Source organism: Anabrus simplex, chromosome 1 (assembly GCF_040414725.1).
Source record: "Anabrus simplex isolate iqAnaSimp1 chromosome 1, ASM4041472v1, whole genome shotgun sequence".
NCBI classification, from domain to species: domain Eukaryota; kingdom Metazoa; phylum Arthropoda; class Insecta; order Orthoptera; family Tettigoniidae; genus Anabrus; species Anabrus simplex.
The window spans coordinates 1294016535-1294038467 of NC_090265.1; the positions used below are offsets into that span (position 1 = coordinate 1294016535).

The following is a 21933-nucleotide window of genomic DNA, read 5'->3' on the forward strand; positions in this document are numbered from 1 at the left end:
TGTTCAGCATAGCAGGTGAGGCAGCCTGGGCGAGGTACTGGCCATCCTCCCCAGTTGTATCCCCCTACCCAGGGTCTGAAGCTCCGCGACACTGCCCTTGATGCGGTAGGGGTGGGATCCCTCACTGAGTCCGAGGGAAAATCCGATCCTGAAATGCTGGAACTGTACTTTAATTAAGGCCACGGTCGCTTCCTACCCACTCCTGGCACCTTCCTATCCCACCGTCGCCATAAGACCTATCTGTGTTGGTGTGACTCAAAGTATAGGCCTAACTTTTTTCGACCACCGGGACTCGAACCGGCTAACTATGGTGTCAGACTGCATAGACTTCAACCCCTTAATGATCATGGCCACCAGGTGGACCATTCCCAAGATCAACCACTCTTTCTTTTGAGAAAATCAAAGATTATAATATGTTTCTCGGTCATGGCCATCCTTCAACGACTGCTAATTTCAAATGGCAACCAGAATGGTTGTTAAGTAACATTGTCTGCTCATCCAACCATACCTTACATCACCCACTGCCTGAGCGGTTGCTATGGTCGCACTTCCATCACACATTTTGTCACATTGCGTTACACTAATTTTCGGATGACCTCCAGCCATAAGACATATTTATGTAAAAGAAAACTGCAGTGATGATGACAAGGCTACGACTGGGAACGACGTGACCGTGGTTTTAATTAAGGTACAGGCCCAGCGGTTGCTTGGTGTGAAAATAGGAAACAATGGAAAGCCATCTTCAGGGCTGCCAACAGTCGGATTCGAACCCTCCATCTTCCGGATGCAAACTAATAACTACACGGCGCGAGCCGCTTTATTTGACACAGGTTAATAATCGTGTCCATATCCGAATATTTAACACCTCCAGTCGTACTGTTTGTCAGTCCACTGAAATGAAATGGCGTATGGCTTTTAGTGCCGGGAGATCCCAGAACGGGTTCGGCTCGCCAGGTGCAGATCTTTTGATTTGACTCCCGTAGGGGACCTGCGCGTCGTGATGAGGATGAAATGATGATGAAGACGACACATACACCCAGCCCCCGTGCCAGGGAAATTAACCAATGATGGTTAAAATTCCCGACCCTACCGGAAATCGAACCCGCGACCCCTGTGACCAAAGGCCAGCACGCTAACCATTTAACCATGGAGTCGGACCACTGAAGTAGGCACATCTTTCTGTAGTAAACTCAACCGCAGGTTACTATGCGTGATAATGATGTCCCATCTAAGATAGTTTATTGTGATCTCATCACACATGGTGCCCATACGTCTACACAGCTGGCGTATGTTATCTACAGTCTGCTTCACCCAAGGCTCGGCACAAAAACAACTTGCGATTGGTTGTTTGTTCATTACAATGAGTATATATAGGAAGAATTCAATTGAGAAGTTCGCAGTGCTCTTGCGGTACTTAGTCATGTGGTCTCTACTCTCTGTTCTGAGTCTCGCTGCGGTGGTCTTCGCCCAGAAGGACCCCCATTGGCAGCAAGGAAGAAGTGCCATCGTACACTTGTTCGAGTGGAAGTTTGATGACATCGCCGCAGAATGTGAGCGCTTCTTAGCACCCATGGGATATGCTGGAGTACAGGTAATGCATGCTTCGTGATCAATAGCCAGCCTTGAGAGACTTAAGACTTTTTCCTAAAAGGTGCACTGTATTCAGAGTTTTGATGATGATGCTTGTTGTTTTAAGGGGCCTAACATCGAGGTCATCAGCCCATTCAGAGTTTTAGACGAGTCATGACTGACATTTTGAACTTCTACAATTTACCACTTATCAAAACCAAATTTAAAACACAAGCACATGTTAATAAGATGCAGCCCCATACAAAATTTGGAGTTGACTAGGGGACCCGTGCGAGAAATCTTGCATGTTTATAAAGTATGTGGTAGAGTAGCCCGCTGGTGAACTAAGGAATACACAAATCAGTACAGTCTTCCTTACCACGTAATGTAATCTTTCATTTTTTTTTTAAACATTTATGGTATCCACATGAACGGAAGCAAACGCAAGTGCATTATTTTACTGACGACTGTTCCGGAATTAATTTTTGGTTTTACTATCATTCTTTTCTAAACTGATAATTATAGCATATTATAATGACAAAAACAGGCGTCCAAGCGGCCAAAATGTGAAGTGGACAACAATGATGGCGCGTATTTTCCTACAGCAGCAGTATTTGCAAATCGCACACTTCGTATAACATTTGAAACTTATTTTTTATAGAAATTATTGATATTTATGAAATGAGAGTGCAATTCGTCACTGCTAATGTCTATTCTCTTTCTTTTGAATGCTCATTTGTCACGATCTATTACTTGTGAGTGCCGCAAAAGGATCTATACTACTGAAATAATGCATATGATTAGTTAATTCGTTGCAAATTCATTGACAAATATTTTTAATTTTTATGTGTTGTATGAAAAATGCTCCTTGCGGCAAAGTTTTCATTTTCTTTGGCTATAATTTGGCAGACATGTCAAAAATACTCATATGTTTAAGAACAACTCAAGGTTTTTCAGTCAGATGTAAACTATTGGAGACATATTTCTTCTTCTTCTTTTTCTTCATCTGTTTACCCTCAAGGGTCGGTTTTTTCCTCGGACTCAGCGAGGGATCCCACATCTACCGCTCAAGGGCAGTGTCCTGGAGCTTCAGACTCTGGGTCGGGTGATACAGCTGGGAAGGATGACCAGTGCGTTGTCCAGGCAGCCTCACCTGCTATGCTGAACAGGGTCCTTGGATTGGAAGATTGGAAGGGATAGACAAGGACGAGGGAAGGAAGCGGCCGTCCATCCCGGCATTTGCCTGGAGGAGAATTGGGAAACCACGGAAAACCACTTCCAGGATGGCTGAGGTGGGAATCGAACTCAGTTGACCTCCCGAGGCTGAATGGACCCCGTTCCAGCCCTCGTACCACGTTTCGAATTTCGTGGCAGAGCCGGGAATCGAACCCGGGCCTCCGGGGGTGGCAGCTAATCACACTAACCACTACACCACAGAGGTGTACTATAACTTTTTCAGTTTTTCATTATTCATTCAATAGGTATGAAAAACTAGCTTCGTGCTATTTGAGGTGTAAAAATATGAAGGTAATATTCAATTATTGATAATAAATGCAGAGCTAGTTTTAATTCCTGTACGTATTCAAAATCCTCAGAAAATTTCAGATGAATCCGATGTGAACTCTGTCGCAAGGTGTATTTTATGCATGGCAATGGGCTGAAAAAAAAATTAAGGTTGTTAAAAGCAATTGCAAGTTTTAAGAAACATACTTCCTTTAAAACTGCCCTGGACTGAAAATTACTCCCTCAACTATTTTTCTCTTTTTACACATAGCGTAGGCCTACTACAAGGTGAATATATTCCAGCGGTATTATTGAAATGGTAGTCCGAGGAAACTTCGGAGCTAATTTTGTCCGACAGCATGAGAGATAGGGGCATGGGCTTGTTCTACATATGGCAAACCAAATCCGGCAGTTAAAGTTTTAAAAATGCAGTTAGGGAAATACTGTAACAGGATTTCGGGGAATTTTTCAGGTTAAAATTAATTTTTTTTCTAAAATAGCAAAATTTCAGTCATGACCCCTCTTAAAATGAATTATATTTTTATTTAAAGACAAATGCTTTTATTTTGTTTTATTGTTAGGTAAAATTGAGAAAGAGTCTAGAATTGGTCGCTAATAGGGTTTCTTCGCCTTTCCGCAAGATATTAATTCGTTCACTTGTTATTAACTCCATTTAAGCGATGCTTTATTTTAAAGTTGCCGTTCTCTTCACTTTTTTTTTTTTTTTTTTTTTCACTACCTTCACTCCAGATCCTGTCTTCCCTTTAATTGACGTTGCCACTAATGCTCCGTATCCCACAATGCAAGTACCGTATTCATCTTTACAGCTCCTTTACTGCTGGCATTCCGGACTGCCCGAAAAGGGGGGCACGTGATGTGGGCCCAGAATTTGAAGGGGCCCAGAAGTTTAATAGATTGATTACAATATTAAAAGCCCAATAAAAATTGCTGGCTAAAAGTTTCAGTTAACTGTCCCTCGTAATGAACCGTTTAGGCTACACTTAGGAGAAGAGTAACTGAACTATTTGTTTATTTTGTCGACATAACAAAAAGTTTCAAGTAATCAGAAACTTATCATACATTACAGATAATTTTGTGACTGTCAGAGAGAACTTCTTTTTTTTTTTTTGCTTTACGTCGCACCGACACAGATAGGTCTTCTGGCGACGATGGGACAGGGAAGGGCTAGGAGTGGGAAGGAAGCGGCCGTGGCCTTAATTAATGTACAGCCCCAGCATTTGCCTGGTGTTAAAATGGGAAACCACGGAAAACCATTTTTAGGGCTGCCGACAGTGGGGTTCGAACCTACTATCTTCCGAATACTGGATACTGGCCGCACTTAAGCGACTGCAGCTATCGAGCTCGGTCAGAGAGAACTCAAGATGTTACCGTTGTTGAACGCATATCACCACGTCAATATGTCATTAGTGCGAATCCTCTCTTCTAAATCTCCAATGGGACAATGGAAAATATTCGGGATACGCAGACTTATAAAGTTATTATCTGGCATTAGTATTAAGTAATACATTCAATCTTTTATTTATTTTAGTAATGTACTAATTTAAGTTCTGAAAAACATATCTTTATGTCTGTAGCATTATTATTATTATTAGGACTGGAAAGGTAGTGGTCGTAGCCTTAATTACGGTACAGCCCCAGCATCTGCCTGATGTGAAAAATGGGAAGTCACGGCGGGATTCGAACCCACCATCTCCCAAATGCAAGCTCACAGCTACGTGACCCTAACGGCAAGGCCTACTCATTGGGTTGTAGCCATTATTGAACAAATTTTATTTGTTACTTTATGATGAATTTGAAGAGGAGTCATCTTAATCTTCAGGGTCCCCAGAACTTATTCACTTTCTGAACACTGTTTTAGTCTAGTTCATAAACGTAACTTAACATTATTTATATTGAACCGAAAATTGTTTACAGCTTCACTCAAGCAATGGAATTCTTTCATCTTACTTACTTTACAGTTACAACTTCATGCAACTGTTAACTTTAGTGGCTTATATCACTTTCTTGACTCGTTTGTGTTTCATACTCACATTTTACCTCTCTTTTTCTGAGAGTCAATAACTTCATTCGATCCTACTTACTCGACAACTTGGAAAAGAAGCTAGTAAGATTTGTTTAGAAGCCACAACTTTCAGTTTGGGCTAGTTGGACATGAAGTAGGGATTTTGAGCCGTATATCAACACAATGAGTGATTAATAAATTCAAACGATGAAAACCAGGCGGTAGATAGATATAAGACATCAAATTAATAAGTTGTTTGTTTAGATAACTGACAAGGACATGGGGTATGGAATAAATGGCATAAGGGTGATGAGCCCCTCGAAGAGAAATACATGTATTTGAGGACATACGCTGCAATCTTTCGTCAGATCGACACTATTAATTTTGTTTGTTTTTAAATATTAAAATTGTTTTAATTAATCATCTGTCCAAAATTATTTTGGGAAGTTGTCGGACTGACTGAAAAGTTCGTGTTGTTATGCCATTAGAAGTTAGTAATGACTGTTTTTGCTGCAGACCTCGCCTGTGAATGAATACCTCGAGCTGGCAGAGAGGGGACGTCCCTGGTGGGAGCGCTATCAACCCATCTCTTACAAAATAGCGAGCAGATCTGGAGATGAAAATTCCTTTGCCAGCATGGTGAAGCGCTGTAATGCAGTCGGTGTAAGGTAAGTTAAGAACATCACTGATGAATGACATAGAGTACTTTGGTTGTGGATATCTTTTTAAACATCTAATCACCTTGTTTTAAGGATTTACGTCGATGTTGTCTTCAACCACATGTCTGGAAACTGGGCCAATGCTCACGGTTATGGCGGCAGCACTGCTGATACCTTTAACGAGCAATACTACGCTGTTCCCTATGGCCCTGGAGATTTCCACTCCACCTGTACTGTTGACAACTACCAAGATGCTAATAATGTAAGTTTATACTCTTATTATTAAAAGAAAAACCTCTTCATCCATTTCTAGTCAAGATTTTGGAATCTGAGAGTAGCTCAAGAATAGTCTTAGTAATGTCTAAAACTTAACCAAACTGTATATTGTAATCTCTCTATATAAAAAGATCAAATAGCGTCTGTCTATCTGTCTGCCTTCCGAAATGACATCACGTATAAACTGCTGGGTCGAATTTCATAAAAATTTGGACAAACATTCTCAGATAGAACTATCACGTACGATAGCTATGTCTCCTTTCAAAATACTGGATTAAAATATATATTACAGTAGAACTTCTGTTAAACCGAAACAAAAGGGGTAAGGGGGTTTCGGATAATCGAAATTTCGGAGAGTAATTGAGTGTCATTTTTCTCGTTAAGAATCGCTTTTTGAAGGTTTAGATGAAAGTAAATGAAGACAATAGGCTATATATATAGTACATTGTTGATGAAGTATTTTAATACGGGAAACCCGAAGTACTCAACTGTATTTACAAAACAAAACGATGTTCGACAGTGCATATACTGTAAATATAAAGTAGGCCCTACTATTGTTTCCTGAAAAAATCTTCTATTTTCCTTTGTACCGTACTTTCTTTTCCCATCGTTTGTTAGCCGTTATGTCATGCCACCATTTCTTTAGCAGAACATAAGAATAACATAAATTATGTTTCTTTAATTCGTTTTTGTGATTTAACCAAACTTTTTTCCGATCGTTTCGGTTAAAAGTGTTTCCCATACCGGAGTTTCTACTGTATTTGCAAAATTATTTTCAAAAAATGATGTAATACCTTAAAACGAGACGGTATCTATTTTTTTCTCCTCCAATTATGCCAAAACTACCAGACGAATTAAGCTTAAATTTGGAATGGATATGTCTCAGGTAATCAGGTCAAACACAGACCTATTCTGACTTTTGAATAGTTAATCGTTTCAAAATGGTTGTCATTAATACGTAGGTATTTACTGAACTTGCACCTGTTTGATCCTCTAAAAACAAAAATAATAAGCAAATGACAGTTGCTATTATAAAATAAAGCCCAGCATGTTTATTTACTTAAAACGCGGATTTCTACAAAAAACAACCATAATAATTTTCTTTGTAACTCTAATGGTTGTCCAGAAAATTACACTTTTACATGTTAAAGCACGCGTCTCATAGCAACCGCCAGCCGAACGCTGTTCGACTGGGTGTTTGGCTGGTTTTGGGGCGGTCATAGAAATTCAACGACTGGGGCTTGTCAAAATCGGGTACGTTTTGCTAGTCTGTACGTAATAAAACTGTTTGCCTGTGTATTTGTCCCACCGCAGCTCGATGGATTCTTAAGTACTAGGTTATACCCAGTAGCGACGATTAGGGTTTGCGGGGGTGAGGGGCAGTTGACCCCCCCCACCCCCACCCCACTTTGTGGAGAAAACTTTACAATGTTATTACATGTTAGCCGGCCGTAAGTAGGAATTATCAAAACTAGCAATTTGTATAAGCTCTGTTGTCTTATCAGCTAAATATTCCCTTAATTTTCTTTAATTATTAACAAAATTATTAGCGGAAATACACAATAAATGTCGTTCATCGCGGCTAACTGATTTGTGTAGCGGCACAGCAAGGGGTGGACATTTTGCATCTGCTGTGAGAAAGTGTGAGAAAGGGTAGCAGGGGCAGGTATATTTACCTGCTTGCCACGTGTATTCGTCAATCTGGCAGTCTCTTTAGGGTCTGTTAGTTTCTTAGTGTTTAGTCAAATACTAAATGATTTTAATTGTATAATCACGCCATACTTCTATTTAATTGTAATGCATGTGTATTGTTCCTTTGGTGAAAATTTTATTGTATTGTGTTGTAAAAGAGTTTAGAGAGCATAGGCTAATGGAAGTTTTCAACAATTATTGATTTTACAAAACCACGAGGGCCCCATAAAACATTTAGTACACCATCGAGAAATAGGAACTGACAGAAATCAACACTCACATTGGCTGAATGGTCAACGTTCAGGCCTTCGGTTCAGAGGATCCCAGGTTCGATTCCCGGCCGGGTTGGGGAAATTAATCTTGTTTGATTAATTCTTCTGGCTCGGGAACTGAGTGTTTGTTCCAACATTTTCCTCTTCATATTCAGACAACGTACTACACTACCAACCACCACAGAAACACGCAATAGTGATTACATCCTTCCATATAGGCCTAATGTTGGCGTCAGGATGGGTATCCGGCCGTAAAACAGGGCCAAACCCACAAGTGCGATACAGTTCGCACCCCCGACCCCACAGGTGTGGGAAAAGCGGTAGAAGAAGAAGAAAGAAATCAACGGTCAACAAAGATTTGTCATCTACTTACCCCAGCAGTTTCAGGGCTCGCTGGAGCCACATAGAACATTTTGAGGTTTGGTGATGGTGATTATCAATTTCATGTTATTGGTCTTACGTCCCCTAACAACTTTTCCAGTTTTGGGAGACGCCGAGGGGCCATATTTTTTTGTTCTACAGAAGTTATTTTAAATGACAATAAATCTACCGAGATGAGGCTGATATATCTGAGCACCTCCAAATACCAAACGACTGAGCTGGGATTGAACTCGCCGACTTGAACTCAGAATGCTAAGACTTCTACTCTCTGAGCCATTCAGCCCGACGCTGCACTAACACATTATGTTTTCGGTGACGCTAGGGTGGGAAAGGGCCAGGACCGGAAATGTAAAGGTCGTACTGCCTCAGCATTAGTCTGGTATAAAAAATGGGAAACCGTGCAAAACCATCTTCAGGGTTGCCGACGGTAAATTCGATCATTTCATATCCCGAATTCAAGCTTACAACTACATGACCCCGTAACCAATTCCCTTGATACACTTTCTTTTTTTTTCTTCATATGGTTACATTTCACATTTATCACGATTGTGAGGTTCTACCCTCTCTAATAATGAAATTAAGTATGTATTGAAAGGAGAAGAAGAATTGTGTTTAATATCCTGAGTGTATTTCATTTCAGATCCGTAACTGCGAGCTCACTGGTCTTCATGACTTGAACCAAGGTTCTGACTATGTCAGAGGGAAGGTTATCGAGTTCTTGAACAAGCTCGTCGACCTTGGAGTTGCTGGTTTCAGGTAAATACCAAACAATAATTTGAAAGTTTAATTTGTGAATTTCAACTTGCATTGTTAATTCATACTGGAGGTTCCTGGTTTCATCCTCTTATACTTCCATATGAAAAAATTCTTGTTAACATACGTTTTTGTAGGGTCTGTTGTAGGGTGGGTTAGGACTTATCACCATCATCATGGAAGTAAAACATTGAAATTAACACGTTAGTAGCCTAAGTGGTGTCAATAAAATTGTCTGCAACATTTTACCTGAAGCCATACGATTCTTCTTTTGAATTGGCCAGCTAAGGAACACGACATTCAACTGTTTTGCATCGAACAGGCAAAGCACAGAGACTTTTACCATTCAATCTAAAAATCATTGAACTGCACAGTTTCATTGGTACCAGTACAATGAAGATAAATCTTGATTCATAGTCTCTGTGGGATGAAAATAGTCCTGAATACTTGAGAGAACTTACAAGGAAACTCCGTTCTTTTCTGTTAATCAATGTTTTTGTCCAAAAATGAACAAATATAACAAGAGGAATTAATCTATGTCAACGTCGAGCATTGCTAACGTGGAAATATTGTTCAATCATGTTAACTGGTTATGATGGTTGTTTTTGTCATGATTGTCGTACAGTGAAAAAACCATGTGGTCATCAGCCCAAACCGGCAAGGAAAATTGTGAAGATAACTAACAAAAGGAACCTCATGAAAGGAGGAAGGATTCCCTTATCACTGGATACCCTAATATTACAGAGTTGGAAGAAAACTAATTACGAAGGACTACATTATCAAAAGCTCAAAAAATTGATCAACATTAAGATTACTTTAACTACCGGTATTGTTTGTTGTGATGTGCTTTGTCTCCTCTGCTGCCACTCATCTCTGATAGATGGCATTACTGCTGCCTGCCCAGTAGAGCACCCTGCCTGAATATTTGTGTGAAGTAGCTGGGAGACAGATAACTTTCTTTTCTTTAGCATGCCATTCCTCTGGTTCAAACACGTTTTGATAACTACTGGTACATAACACACTGTTTCAACATAGCATTCCAGCTATTCAATCCCTGCTATGCAGCGCTGATAGAAATGGGCAGGTTGCAAACTTAATGGAAAATTGCAACACTGTCTGTGGCGGACTCATTCCAGCTCTGGAATTTTGCATTGTTAAAACGCAAGTGTAGTACTGTTCATGGAAAGGGAGAAACTCTGTGTTGTTTTTCATTGGATCAAGCATTTCGTGTGACAGCATTGCTTTTAAATGCAACATACCAGTCGGTTAATACAGTATTGTATTCTGATAAGAATACTGGCATCATGTCGAGTTCAGTTTAATATTTGTCTGTGTCTGTCACAGCATCATGGGAAAATGGATGGGTGGATTTAAATGACACTTGATAATTCAGTTTAGAATAAGGTTGAGTATGATCTTATCTTTAAGTTGTTCAAAAAATTTCAGCAGCAGGAGGAGGGGGCTTCAGACAGTGCCTGAAGCATAAAACTTGATGTATCTCTGTTATGATTGGTTTTACATGAAAATAGCTCATGGTGATTTTCTGTTCTATACCTTTTCCTGATACAGCCAAAAATAAGGGAAATACCAGTGGCAGACATATGAAAGTTTGAGTCTAAGAGCCGATAATTAACTCTCTAGACTATAGCCTGTAAAGAGAGTTGCTATGGAGATTGTTCCTGCAACGTTTTTTAAGGTTTTGTACATCTGTCAGTAGTTTGATAACATTAATCGAATACTTGGCTTTCATATATACGCGAAGGAGGAGAGCAAATCAAGATCAGCAAAATATAAAAAGATATGAAAGTGCAAAGGGCCAAGGGATCAGAGAAGTAAGTAGTACATCACAACAAGCTGCTGACAGGTAGAGGCTTGCTCATTAATGCATCTCAAAATCTGGAGAACAATTTGAGGGATGGATAAACATGTAATCGTACACATGCTAGCAAGTAGGTAATTATCCCATCAACTATACTGTAGTTAATTAAGTCATGGTCCTCCTTGTCAATAAAATTAAAAAATGTGTCATATATCTAAACCATCAAATACATAAATACACACAAGTACATGTTTCAAGAATTTAAAATTCTCTTCTTCAGTTTATAGATTAAAATCACATGAATGTGAAGACCTCATTTAAAACTATTTTATGACCTAACAGAATGTGGATAAAAATAACAATACAACAACAACATTAAAATTTCAAACCTGAATATCTTTCATGTTATGTGCAAATTCCTATAAAACGTTTGTATGTGGTATATTAAAATTGAGCTGGTTGACTATTTATCTAATGTATTGTGGTGTGGCATTATTTATGGCCTTCAGAGTCCCACCGCCCTTCATGGGTCTCAAGTTGTTAAGCTTAGTTATTTATGTTAAGATATTGTTTTGGATAAACAGACCCACCCCAGTTTTACGACCAGATGCTCTTCCTTACGCCAGTCTTATGTGGAAGGATGTACTTGCTATTGCATGTTTCTGTGGTGTTGTATGTTATATGAACAAGATGACACATGTATTAAGACAAACATAAATACCCAGTCCCGAAGCCACATGAATCAATCATATGCAGTTATGACCAGGAATCAAACCCAGGGTCTTTTGAACCGAAAGCCAGTATGCTAATTATTTAGCTAATGAGAATTAATCGACATATGATATTCACATATTATTCTCTCCAAGCCATTTCTGACCTATGGGAAACAAATCTTAAACAAGTGTTGTTTTTCTTTCAACATATTTTCATGTTTACAAACTAGAGTGAACATCAATTTAGAAGTTGTCTTTTTACGTTTCGTTTAGAAAGATGTATGGAGTGACGTGACTTCTTTTTGCACATTCCTCTTCAATCACTCTGGTTCCTTCGCCAAGTGTTCATTAATATAATACATTTTTGTTTCTAGGGTGGATGCGGCTAAGCACATGTGGCCTGCTGATCTTCAGTACATCTACAGCCAGGTGAAAGACCTTAGCACTAACCATGGTTTTCCCTCTGGAACGCGACCATTCTTTTACCAAGAGGTCATCGATCTGGGTAACATCAGTTTTATAAAATCTTTTTTTGTAGAAATCAGTGGTATGTAACAATGATCTTATGCAACATATTGTGCATTGTAGGAGGCGAAGCAGTCAAGAAGACGGAATACACTGGTTTTGGTACCGTCACAGAATTCAAGTATGGTGCTGAACTTGGCAATGCTTTCCGTGGAAACAACCCAATTAAATACCTCAAAAACTTTGGTGAGTTTATAGTAAATATAAGGTTTTAAAAAATTGATACAAACAAAAAATGAATAGACAAAACCACACATTGAAGTCTTTGAAAGCAAGTATGGAAACAAAATATGAACTCATGACAGCCTTGTTAAATGTGTTCTCTTGAAGCAGAAGTACATGAATATATTCAAGCAAAGCAGACTGTACTACATGAGTTCAATAGAATGTAGGCTCTCTTAAGTGTAAGAGAAGGAGTCTATTATAATCAAAGTAGGTATTGGAATTCAAAGACAATGTTCATGCTGGGTTAATAATAGTTATAAAATAGAAATAGACTTGGATATTAGGCCGTGTATGTGCAGAGTTTTGCCACAGTCATGTCAACTGGGCTTGTCAGTTGGAGTGGAGCGCCTTTCCAAGATGCTACTTAGCAGTGACAGAGAGTCTAACAATCTCACTGAGTTAGCAAATAAAGATTGTTAACCTGCTAAAGGAGAAACGATTCTTCATATTCTGCAGAATAATAAAAAGTGGTGAAACGATAACACAATGAAACATTATGCAAAAGGAAAAGATAGTACTGTGTGAGGGATTTTTTACAATAGTGCATGGATAAAACAGAAGTCTCATCACTTTCTCTTCTTTGCGCTAAGCTTTTACTGTAGGCAACATTTGAAACACTATACTTTGAGACTCTGTCTGCCACGTGGCTTTATTTTCACTCCTTAATATGAATTTCAGGCAAATATGGGGTGTCAACAGGCAGTACCATGATAAAAAATAAATCTCACAGTAGGCTGACTAACCAATATCTATATAAATAAAATTGTAGGGGGTCCGCTGTCTGTAATTTCTTTTGTTTTGCCAATTTTTCAGATATTTATCCGTTTTAGGTCAACTCAAGACCGAATCGGTGGTTTTTACGTTTCGTGTCTGTTTGTTTGTCTGTTTGTCTGTTTGTCTGTCTGTTTGTCTGTTTGTCTGTTCCAACATCACGTCGAAACGGCTGGATAGATTTCAACCAAACTTCATATTTAGAGTATACTCATCCCGGGGAAGGTTTCGATATGCATATCATTTTAAAATCTTTGAATAGACGGGGGGTTTATAGGAAAACCAGAATGGTTTTTCCACCATCACGTCGAAACGGCTGGATAGATCTCGACCAAACTTCATATTTAGAGTATACTCATCCCGGGGAAGGTTTTGATATGCATATTATTTTAAAATCTTTGAATATACGGGGGTTTATAGGAAAACCAGAATGGTTTTCCCACCATCACATCGAAACGGCTAGATAGATCTCAACCAAACTTCATATTTAGAGTATACTCATCCCGGGGAAGGCTTCGATATGCATATCATTTTTAAATCTTTGAATAGACGGGGGTTTATAGGAAAACCAGAATGGTTTTCCTCCATTTTCTCTTATACTATTGATTTTCTGTAAACTTCGTTTACCGTATGGGAAACGTCTCTTCATTATAAACAACTTTCGTTATGTTCATAATTTACCTTACTCTTCACATGACGGAGAAATTTACAATTTTCCGCTGGTATCATGCTCTGCATTGAGTGACAGACAGACCGACAACGAACCTACAGGTTACCATGGCAAAGTTTCTGACTGCATACCAGCAGGGAAGTAACGTATTGCCATTTTTCTCATCATGCTTTTAAATTCGTGGTTGTTCCTTGGGTAGAAGACAAGAGAGGCGTCAATCGGCCTACCTGCGGGATATTGGCGGAATATCGTTGGTTGTTATAACCGCCCTCGAATAGATTAAGTAATAACACCATTAGTCATCTTCTTCTTATTTGTTTACCTAAGAATCACTGGACCTAAATTTCTCCTCTGTTACCGCTTTATTATATCCATAACTCACACTAGCATAATTTATTGAGGGGCATTTGATTTTCCAATACATTCACTTGGCATTTACATATTTGTCGTTATCCGGCTGTCCTCAGTTATAATCCATTTTCTATTAGTTTCAACTTTCTTAACTGTATTATTTTCTTCCTTAATTACGCCGTATGTACGCGAGTGCTAGAAACTACTGGATGTATTTCCACCAAGACTCATATTTATAATACGCCTGTCCTTGACAGGTTTTAGGGCAAATATTGTTTCTAAATCCATGAACTGACTGGGGATTTATACGAAACAGCAACAGGATTTTGCACTTCCACAAAATATACACAACCAACGTTAATTTAAATCTACCTGCCTTAGTAGAAATTAATTTCTAAACCGAAAGCGACTTTCAACCTATTAGGTCGTGTTACGTACATTTAATACGTGATGAAGAGATGTTAAGTACAGAACAAAAATGGCCAACCAGACACCAGTGGGATCCGAACCCACAACCTCCCGATTTCGCGTCGGTTGCTCTACCAATTGAGCTATGGTGGCCTAGGCCATCTTTGTTCTGTTGGAAAGGATCCCACTGGTGTCTGGTTGGCCATTTTTGTTCTGTACTTAACATCTCTTCATCACGTATTAAATGTACGTAACATGACCTAATAGGTTGAAAGTCGCTTTCGATTACAATGTGGTCGTGAAAATTCAATATTCATTAATTTCTAAACCTTTTTTCTCGTGTGCATCATTTCGATACGAGGATTAATAAGGGAGATATCATTAACGGACCGTTTTTCTGTACAAGTCCTATCGGACTTAACTCACGAGCGGGTGCGTGTAAAGCGTATTCCTTACAACTTGAAAACTACTGAAGATATTCGAACCCAAATTTATATTTAGCATCCACCTGTCCAAAGGTAGGGTTTAAACGTAAATAACATTTCATGTTCCGGAATGGACTGGCGGTTTATAGGGAACCGAAATGGTGATTTTACTCTTCCACAATATATACAGAACAAGACCAACCTGACTGGAAATCAACCAAACGTGATGGAATTCCACCTCTAAACCTTTTTTTCATGTGCATTTTTTCGTCAGGAGGATTAATAAGGGAGATACCATGAATGGTCAGTTTTTCAGGTTAAGTCCAGCGGACATAGCCACAAAGGTGTTTTACATGGAGCAGATTCCTTATTTATATAAATGAAATCGTAACGACTGTGTGCCACTACACTGACTATTTTGGCGAAATTTTCGTACAGCTTTCCGTTTAAGGGGTAATAATGACCATCCGCACAATTTTTGGTTTCGTTTCCTGAAAGTCCTAATTTTTAACCGCCTCGCCCAAAATCCAGATTGCGGCATAATCTGCCAGAAGAAAAAAAGAAGATAATTGAAATTTGACAAAATTATACATTTTGGCCTGTAACGAACGGAAAACATCCTAGATTATTACATTTTTCACTTTTTATCACCGAAGAATATCGAAATATGCAAGCAATTTTAATGATGGTGCAGACCTTCGAAAAATCCTATCACATAACAGATTGCACAATCTCCGTTCAATTTGGAATGATCTACAACCTTGGTCTTATGACTTTTTGCCGTATCTGTATCCCTTTTACGCTTGATTTTTCTCTATTAATCGATGTTAAGTCAGTTTGGAATTTTCACAAGCATAATTCATACTTTCGATTACTTGTATGAAATACAGAATCATCAAACTCTTCACGAAAATTGGCCCACCCAGTAGGCATATGTGAGCCAAATGCTATGTATGTAGCTGTCACATAATTATCCGAAAAGTAATGTAATGTGAGATAATCTTACAAAAACGTTACCCTGTTCCACGTTTCTAACTCAATCTGACCCTAGAATAGATGACATATCATAGGACCAGCCATTTAGGGCACTAAATCCGGCGTGTCTTATAGTATAATTGTTTGTCGATATGACGTACGTTTAGTAGCAGTTAATCTGTAAATGAAGGTCTTCAATATTGTAAACACGCATATATTTTCGTATGTCGATCTATATATTCACTGATGTCGATTTGTAGCGATCGAGAAAGGGTGGGTCTGCTAATGTAATCAGTGCTCCCCACACCGACTTTGACTGGCTGTATGAAAGGGCCCTTGTCCAAATCCTGTGTAACTGTCATTAGTAAGGAAGGTCTACAATTGTAATGAATAGTTCGCTTCTCGATTTGACTTCCAGAAGGCAAGTGAGCATGCAGTTTTGTGTAAAACTTCCCTACCCGATTGTATTTGGCAGAAGGCAAGGGTGCCCGCCATTATAAACAAATGTCCTCATCTAAAATGTGACTGGCATTAGGCATAGTGGCCTGCTATTTTGATGGAAACTCACCAACTTGGTGTGACTGGCAGTAAGCTGGCTGCAAGTAGGAAAATCGGCCTGACATTATAATGATAACGGCACAACTCAATTTTGAATGGTGGTAGGGAATTTGCCTGCCATTATAATAAAATCTCCTCGACTGTAATCTGTTTGGGAGTAGGAAATGGGGCCTGCCATTGTAACGAACACTCCCAACTTGATTGTGACCGCGCAGTAGGCAATGGGGCCTCCAATTATAATGTAAACTTCCCAACTCGATTGTGAATGGCAGTAGGCAAGTGAGCCTGCCGTTATATCACAAATCCTTTACAAACACTTTACATTGGAAACAACGTATGGGGACATCCCCATGCTCTTTCTCGGATAACGCTAAGAGACATGCAATTTTAAAACAATCTTACTTACTGCATGTACACTGTTTACTTCGATATTCGAATACAATGTTGAACACCGTAGCGAAGCACGGGTATATTTGCTAGTCCACAATATTCTCCATCTAACTGTACACACGATATAATCTGCATAATATATAATGTTTGGTTTTATGTCTAACTAATAAATTACGTTACTTGCATAGTTTTTGGAGACAAGAATGTACCAGAATTTAGTCTGCTAGGAGTTTTTCACTTGCTGGTAAATCTATCAACACAAAGGCTGGTATATTTAAGTGCATGCAAATACCACCAGACTGAATCAAGATCGAACCCACAACTTAAGCTCAGAAGACCAGCACTCTACCATTTGAGCCACTCAACCCAGATGTACTGTAATATGGCGATTCAAGCTTAGTCATTACCCTTTAATATGCAACTGATGTTCTAGTATCACATGTTCGGTCATGGAAAAGAATTCAGTGACCCTCTTTGATCTTCAGCAATTTGTCACTAGATTATTTTTCTTTCTTAATCAGTTTTTCCTCCAGGGTCGGTTTTCCCCTCGGACTCAGCAAGGGATCCCATCCCTACTACCTCAAGGGCAGTGTCCTGGAGCATGAGACTTTGGGTTGGGGAATGAACTGGAGATGAGGACCAGTACCTCACCCAGGCAGCCTGACCTGCTATGGTGAATAGCAGCCTTATGGGGGGAATGGGAAGATCATAAGGGATAGACAGGAAAGAGGGAAGGAAGTTAGGTACCATCCCAGTATTTGCCTGGAGGAGAAGTGGGAAACCATGGCAAACCACTTCAAAAATGGCTGAGGTGTGGGAATCAAACCCTCCTCTACTCATTTGACCTCCCGAAGCTGAGTGGATTCTGTTCCAGCCCTCGTACCACTTTTCAAATTTTGTGATAGAGCCGGGAGTTGAATCTGGGCTGCCAGGGGTGGCAGCTACACTATATTATAACAAACAAAACTTTCTTAAATATTTTTCTTTTCTGGTTTTCTTTCCAGTCATTAGGAGTAAACACTTGTATTGATGATGCCTAGTTTTACAGTCGGATACCCTTCCTGACGCCAGGCATGTGGAGGGATGCATTCACTATTGTGTGCTTTTGTAGTGGTTATTAATGTGATATGTTGTGTGTAAATAAAGACGTGTAATAAGACAAACATAAACACCTTGCTCCTGAGCTAGAGGCATTAACTAAATGAAATTAAAATCTCTGGCCCAGCCGTGAATCAAACCCAATGCCCTATGAACCAAAGCAAGGGCCATTAGGCTGACAGTCAACCAAAGAGGTATTGTTAAAGAGAGTAAATAACATGAACATTTTATTCCAACAGGACCTGAATGGGGTCTCCTTGATTCTGCCAGTGCTTTTGTCTTTGTGGACAACCATGACAACCAAAGAGGTCATGGTGCTGGTGGAGCCAGTATTCTTACATACAAGAACGCCAAATTATACAAGGTAAGTAAATCAGTAGACTACAATATATTAAAGCCTGTGATTAAACTATTTAAACTAGAACAATATAAAAATATTGAGCATTTAACCAATGCCTATTGTACGTGACAGGTTTTGAGAGAAGGTGAGTTCATTTTTAAATCCATAAGAGATTCTTAACTGAACATTGGTCATCTTTCTCTATCTCTTCATACATAACTGATGAGCCATACTACTAACCATAGCAAAATTTAGTGAAACACACTTAATTTAAGAGTTACAGCAATTGAACTAAGCTTTTCGGTTATTAGGCCATGTGTGTGTGTGTGTGTGTGTGTGTGTGTGTGTGTGTGTGTGTGTGTGTGTGTGTACGCATCATTTTGCCCACTATTTGCCATTTGGTACATCCTCTGGACTGGTAAGAGGTACTGAAATATGTTGTAATATTACAGATTTGATCTAGAGACCACCTATTAAGAATCCTTTTTAAAGTAGTTGCAACACTAGAAGGGATATATCGGTATCAACTCCTCATCACGTGTCAGCGCCGGCCCCAGAAAACAGTATAAGAGGCCAAACAGAGAGCCACTCTTACACAGTGGAGGAGCGTTTGTCATCGACCATGTGCACAAGTGTTCTTAGTTTGCCTGGTCAAAGAATAATTTGATCATGGGAGAATTCTGTTATATCAAGGTTTTGAATAATTATGCTCGCAAGACATTGGTGTTCATGTTGTATGGTAGACAACTGCAGTGGTGTGAATCTATCGGTCAAGAAAGGATGAACCCACCAACATGAACCACCCCTAATGTCTCATCACATCTCTGAGCGAGAGGGCAGACATCATGTTCCTATGGCTCTCATGGGCTGTATAGTCATATTATATAATTATTCGTTCAAGATCAGTGAGTCTATTCCACAGTAATCAGTCTCTGCTGTATACATGGTTTTTGTCATATGCAGCACAAAGATTTATTTTCCAAGGTGCCCATTCTTGTAGTTAAAAGAGTGTGCAGCTGCAATGGTGCCAAAAACACTGCACATAGTCAGGTGAATCGGAAATAATCCTTTCTTACGATCTGCTCCTGGTGGTGTTGTCTCTGTGGTAAACTGGACAATTTTGTATTACATATTGTCATATCAGTTTGTCAGCACCTGGTATTATGATAGGAAGTGCTGGAGTGAAACTTATTCCAGCTCGTGCCTTGTCACATTTCCAGTATGTTGACCAGCTAATATTACATCTTTGTGAGGTGCTGGAACTTGTTGTAATCCTTTACCTTCAGAAATTGCTAGTGGCTTTACGTCACACCGACACAGATAGGTCTTATGGCGACGATGGGATAGGAAAGGCCTAGGAGTTGGAAGGAAGCGGCTGTGGCCTTAAATAAGGTACAGCCCCAGCATTTGCCTGGTGTGAAAATGGGAAACCACGGAAAACCATCTTCAGGGCTGCCAAGAGTGGGATTCGGACCCACTATCTCCCGGATGCAAACTCACAGCTGTGCGCCTCTAACCGCACGGCCAACTTGCCCGGTTCAGAAATTGCCTCAGGCTGTTTATGAATAGGACAGTGCATGACTGCATGTGTAATGCAACATCCAACATTTCCTAAATGGCCACTGTGTTCAATTCTTCCTTGGTCTGACCACTCACCAGGTCTGTTGCTAGGGTGATTAGATGACCAGTACTCAAATGGAGAATAATGAGCCATGAAATTTAGGACACATTTCACCAAAGTGTAGGACACATTTTCCAGCAACCAAAGCTTATCTTGCACACTACCTGTTGTTGTCATATTGCAGGTCATTAATGAGTTGTTGGTTTGTTATAGGATGGATTTTAAAAAGAAAAACATAATTCTATTAAAAACATTATTATTCATTATGTTATTAGTCATAAATACTCATACTGATCTGCTGATATGATTTTTGCCAATAGATCACTCTTGTTCAATACATAATTATAAAATTCTACACATTCAAAAGATGTAAAATTGTATTTGAAAAATAACAAACCTTTCACTGATTCAACACTTAAATGATTACAAATATCAGTATATTAGGCAGATATTAAAGACAACAGCCATAGCATTATCATGGCCTGTTATAGACACTCTGCATTCTTCAGGAATTCAGAATATTGTTTAAAATTCATCACATTAAAAAAAAAAAAAAAAGAGTTCCTTCATATGTCAAATGTGATATTTAAGTGCTTTTTTTTTATATATATATATATATAAAATTTAATTTGAAGAAAACCCCACTAAAGCAAGAAATCTTATGTAGGACATTTTGGCACTTTTTTCTTGACTGCTGGACGTAGGGTCAAAATGTAGGACCTGTCCAAAAAATGTAAGATAAGGGGTCACCTATTAAACATATCTGATTCATGGTCACATGACATGGACCATCCACAGTTGCAGCAAATAAACTTCGGCAATGTGTTAAAACCACATGGACTGAGAAACCCTAGAACATATCCAATATCTTCTCTATGAGATACTGATTTCTGTACATTCCTCATGTCTAACTGAGCTGTAATTGTATTCATTTTATCTACATTGAAAACACCTCTGTATAATAACTATGGCTTTGTTACTTCTTGTCGTTAACATTTTAATGGCAGGCAATGTGCTTCAACTCTCCAGCACCCAGATTGACCATTATCTAAAGAAATTTACTCATAAATAGATATGAGTTGAATTTCAAAAACTTTAATATCTTCATTAATGCAGAGAATATTTCTTAGTTTAAATTTACTGCTTTTACTGGTCATCGAACATTTCCACATTACAAAGGTGAGCAGATAAAAATTTCCATCAGGGTCATCCCAAGAGAACCAGGTGGGCTGTGGCTAGAATGCCAACTTGACAGAGGGTACCAAAATAATGTAAAGGAACATTCATGTTATATATTTAATGAGAAGACAATATTTTTATAGCATAATCATTGTCCAGCAGTTGCGTCCTTCTATCCGGTTATTCCCCACTAGGAAATTAAATACTGTAATTATCATCATTTATTGTTTCTTCTACATTCCATTGCACTTTCTGGATTTGTTGACTATACGTATCTTAGTGGCAAGTGGAGAGGGTAGTATTAGTAAATTTAATCTAAAAAAATCATATCTGCACTCTACAATGAGCCAAGAACCATTTGTCAGCTCTAGCAAGCCTTTTAACTAAATAAAATATTATCAAGAACTTGGATCCCTCTCAAATTATGAATAATTTTGCAAAAAGTAAAGCCAACTATAAATTATTTGTTCAAGGATATAGGGTAGTCTAATGTTTTGTAGTATGATGGAGTCTATTAAAAGAAACCACTTGAAATTTTAGTGTGAGAAGTTAATGTGAAGTTTTGAAGGTATCTAACACTATGTATGTAATGTAATAAGGTGGACTGAACTAAAATAAAACTGACATGTTGACAGATGGAGTCTTCTACTATGGTAAATCACTTAATATATTATAAAAGACCCAAAACCTTGAAAAATTTGTTTGGGGTGGCAATACGATGAACAACCGTATATTAG

At 38.9% G+C, this 21933-nt stretch overlaps 1 protein-coding gene across 1 annotated transcript in view; it reads left to right on the top strand.

Moving 5' to 3' along the window:
• The first annotated feature begins 1380 nt into the window (after positions 1-1380).
• The window catches only part of LOC136858272 (alpha-amylase), a 31391-nt gene continuing 10838 nt past the window's right edge, over positions 1381-21933 (top strand). The window contains exons 1-7 of the mRNA XM_067137680.2: positions 1381-1591; positions 5612-5763; positions 5848-6016; positions 9016-9131; positions 12035-12165; positions 12249-12371; positions 18296-18420. Of these exons, the coding sequence (XP_066993781.2) occupies positions 1421-1591; positions 5612-5763; positions 5848-6016; positions 9016-9131; positions 12035-12165; positions 12249-12371; positions 18296-18420 (987 nt within the window). The 5' untranslated portion in view covers positions 1381-1420. The remainder of the gene's footprint in view (positions 1592-5611; positions 5764-5847; positions 6017-9015; positions 9132-12034; positions 12166-12248; positions 12372-18295; positions 18421-21933) is intronic.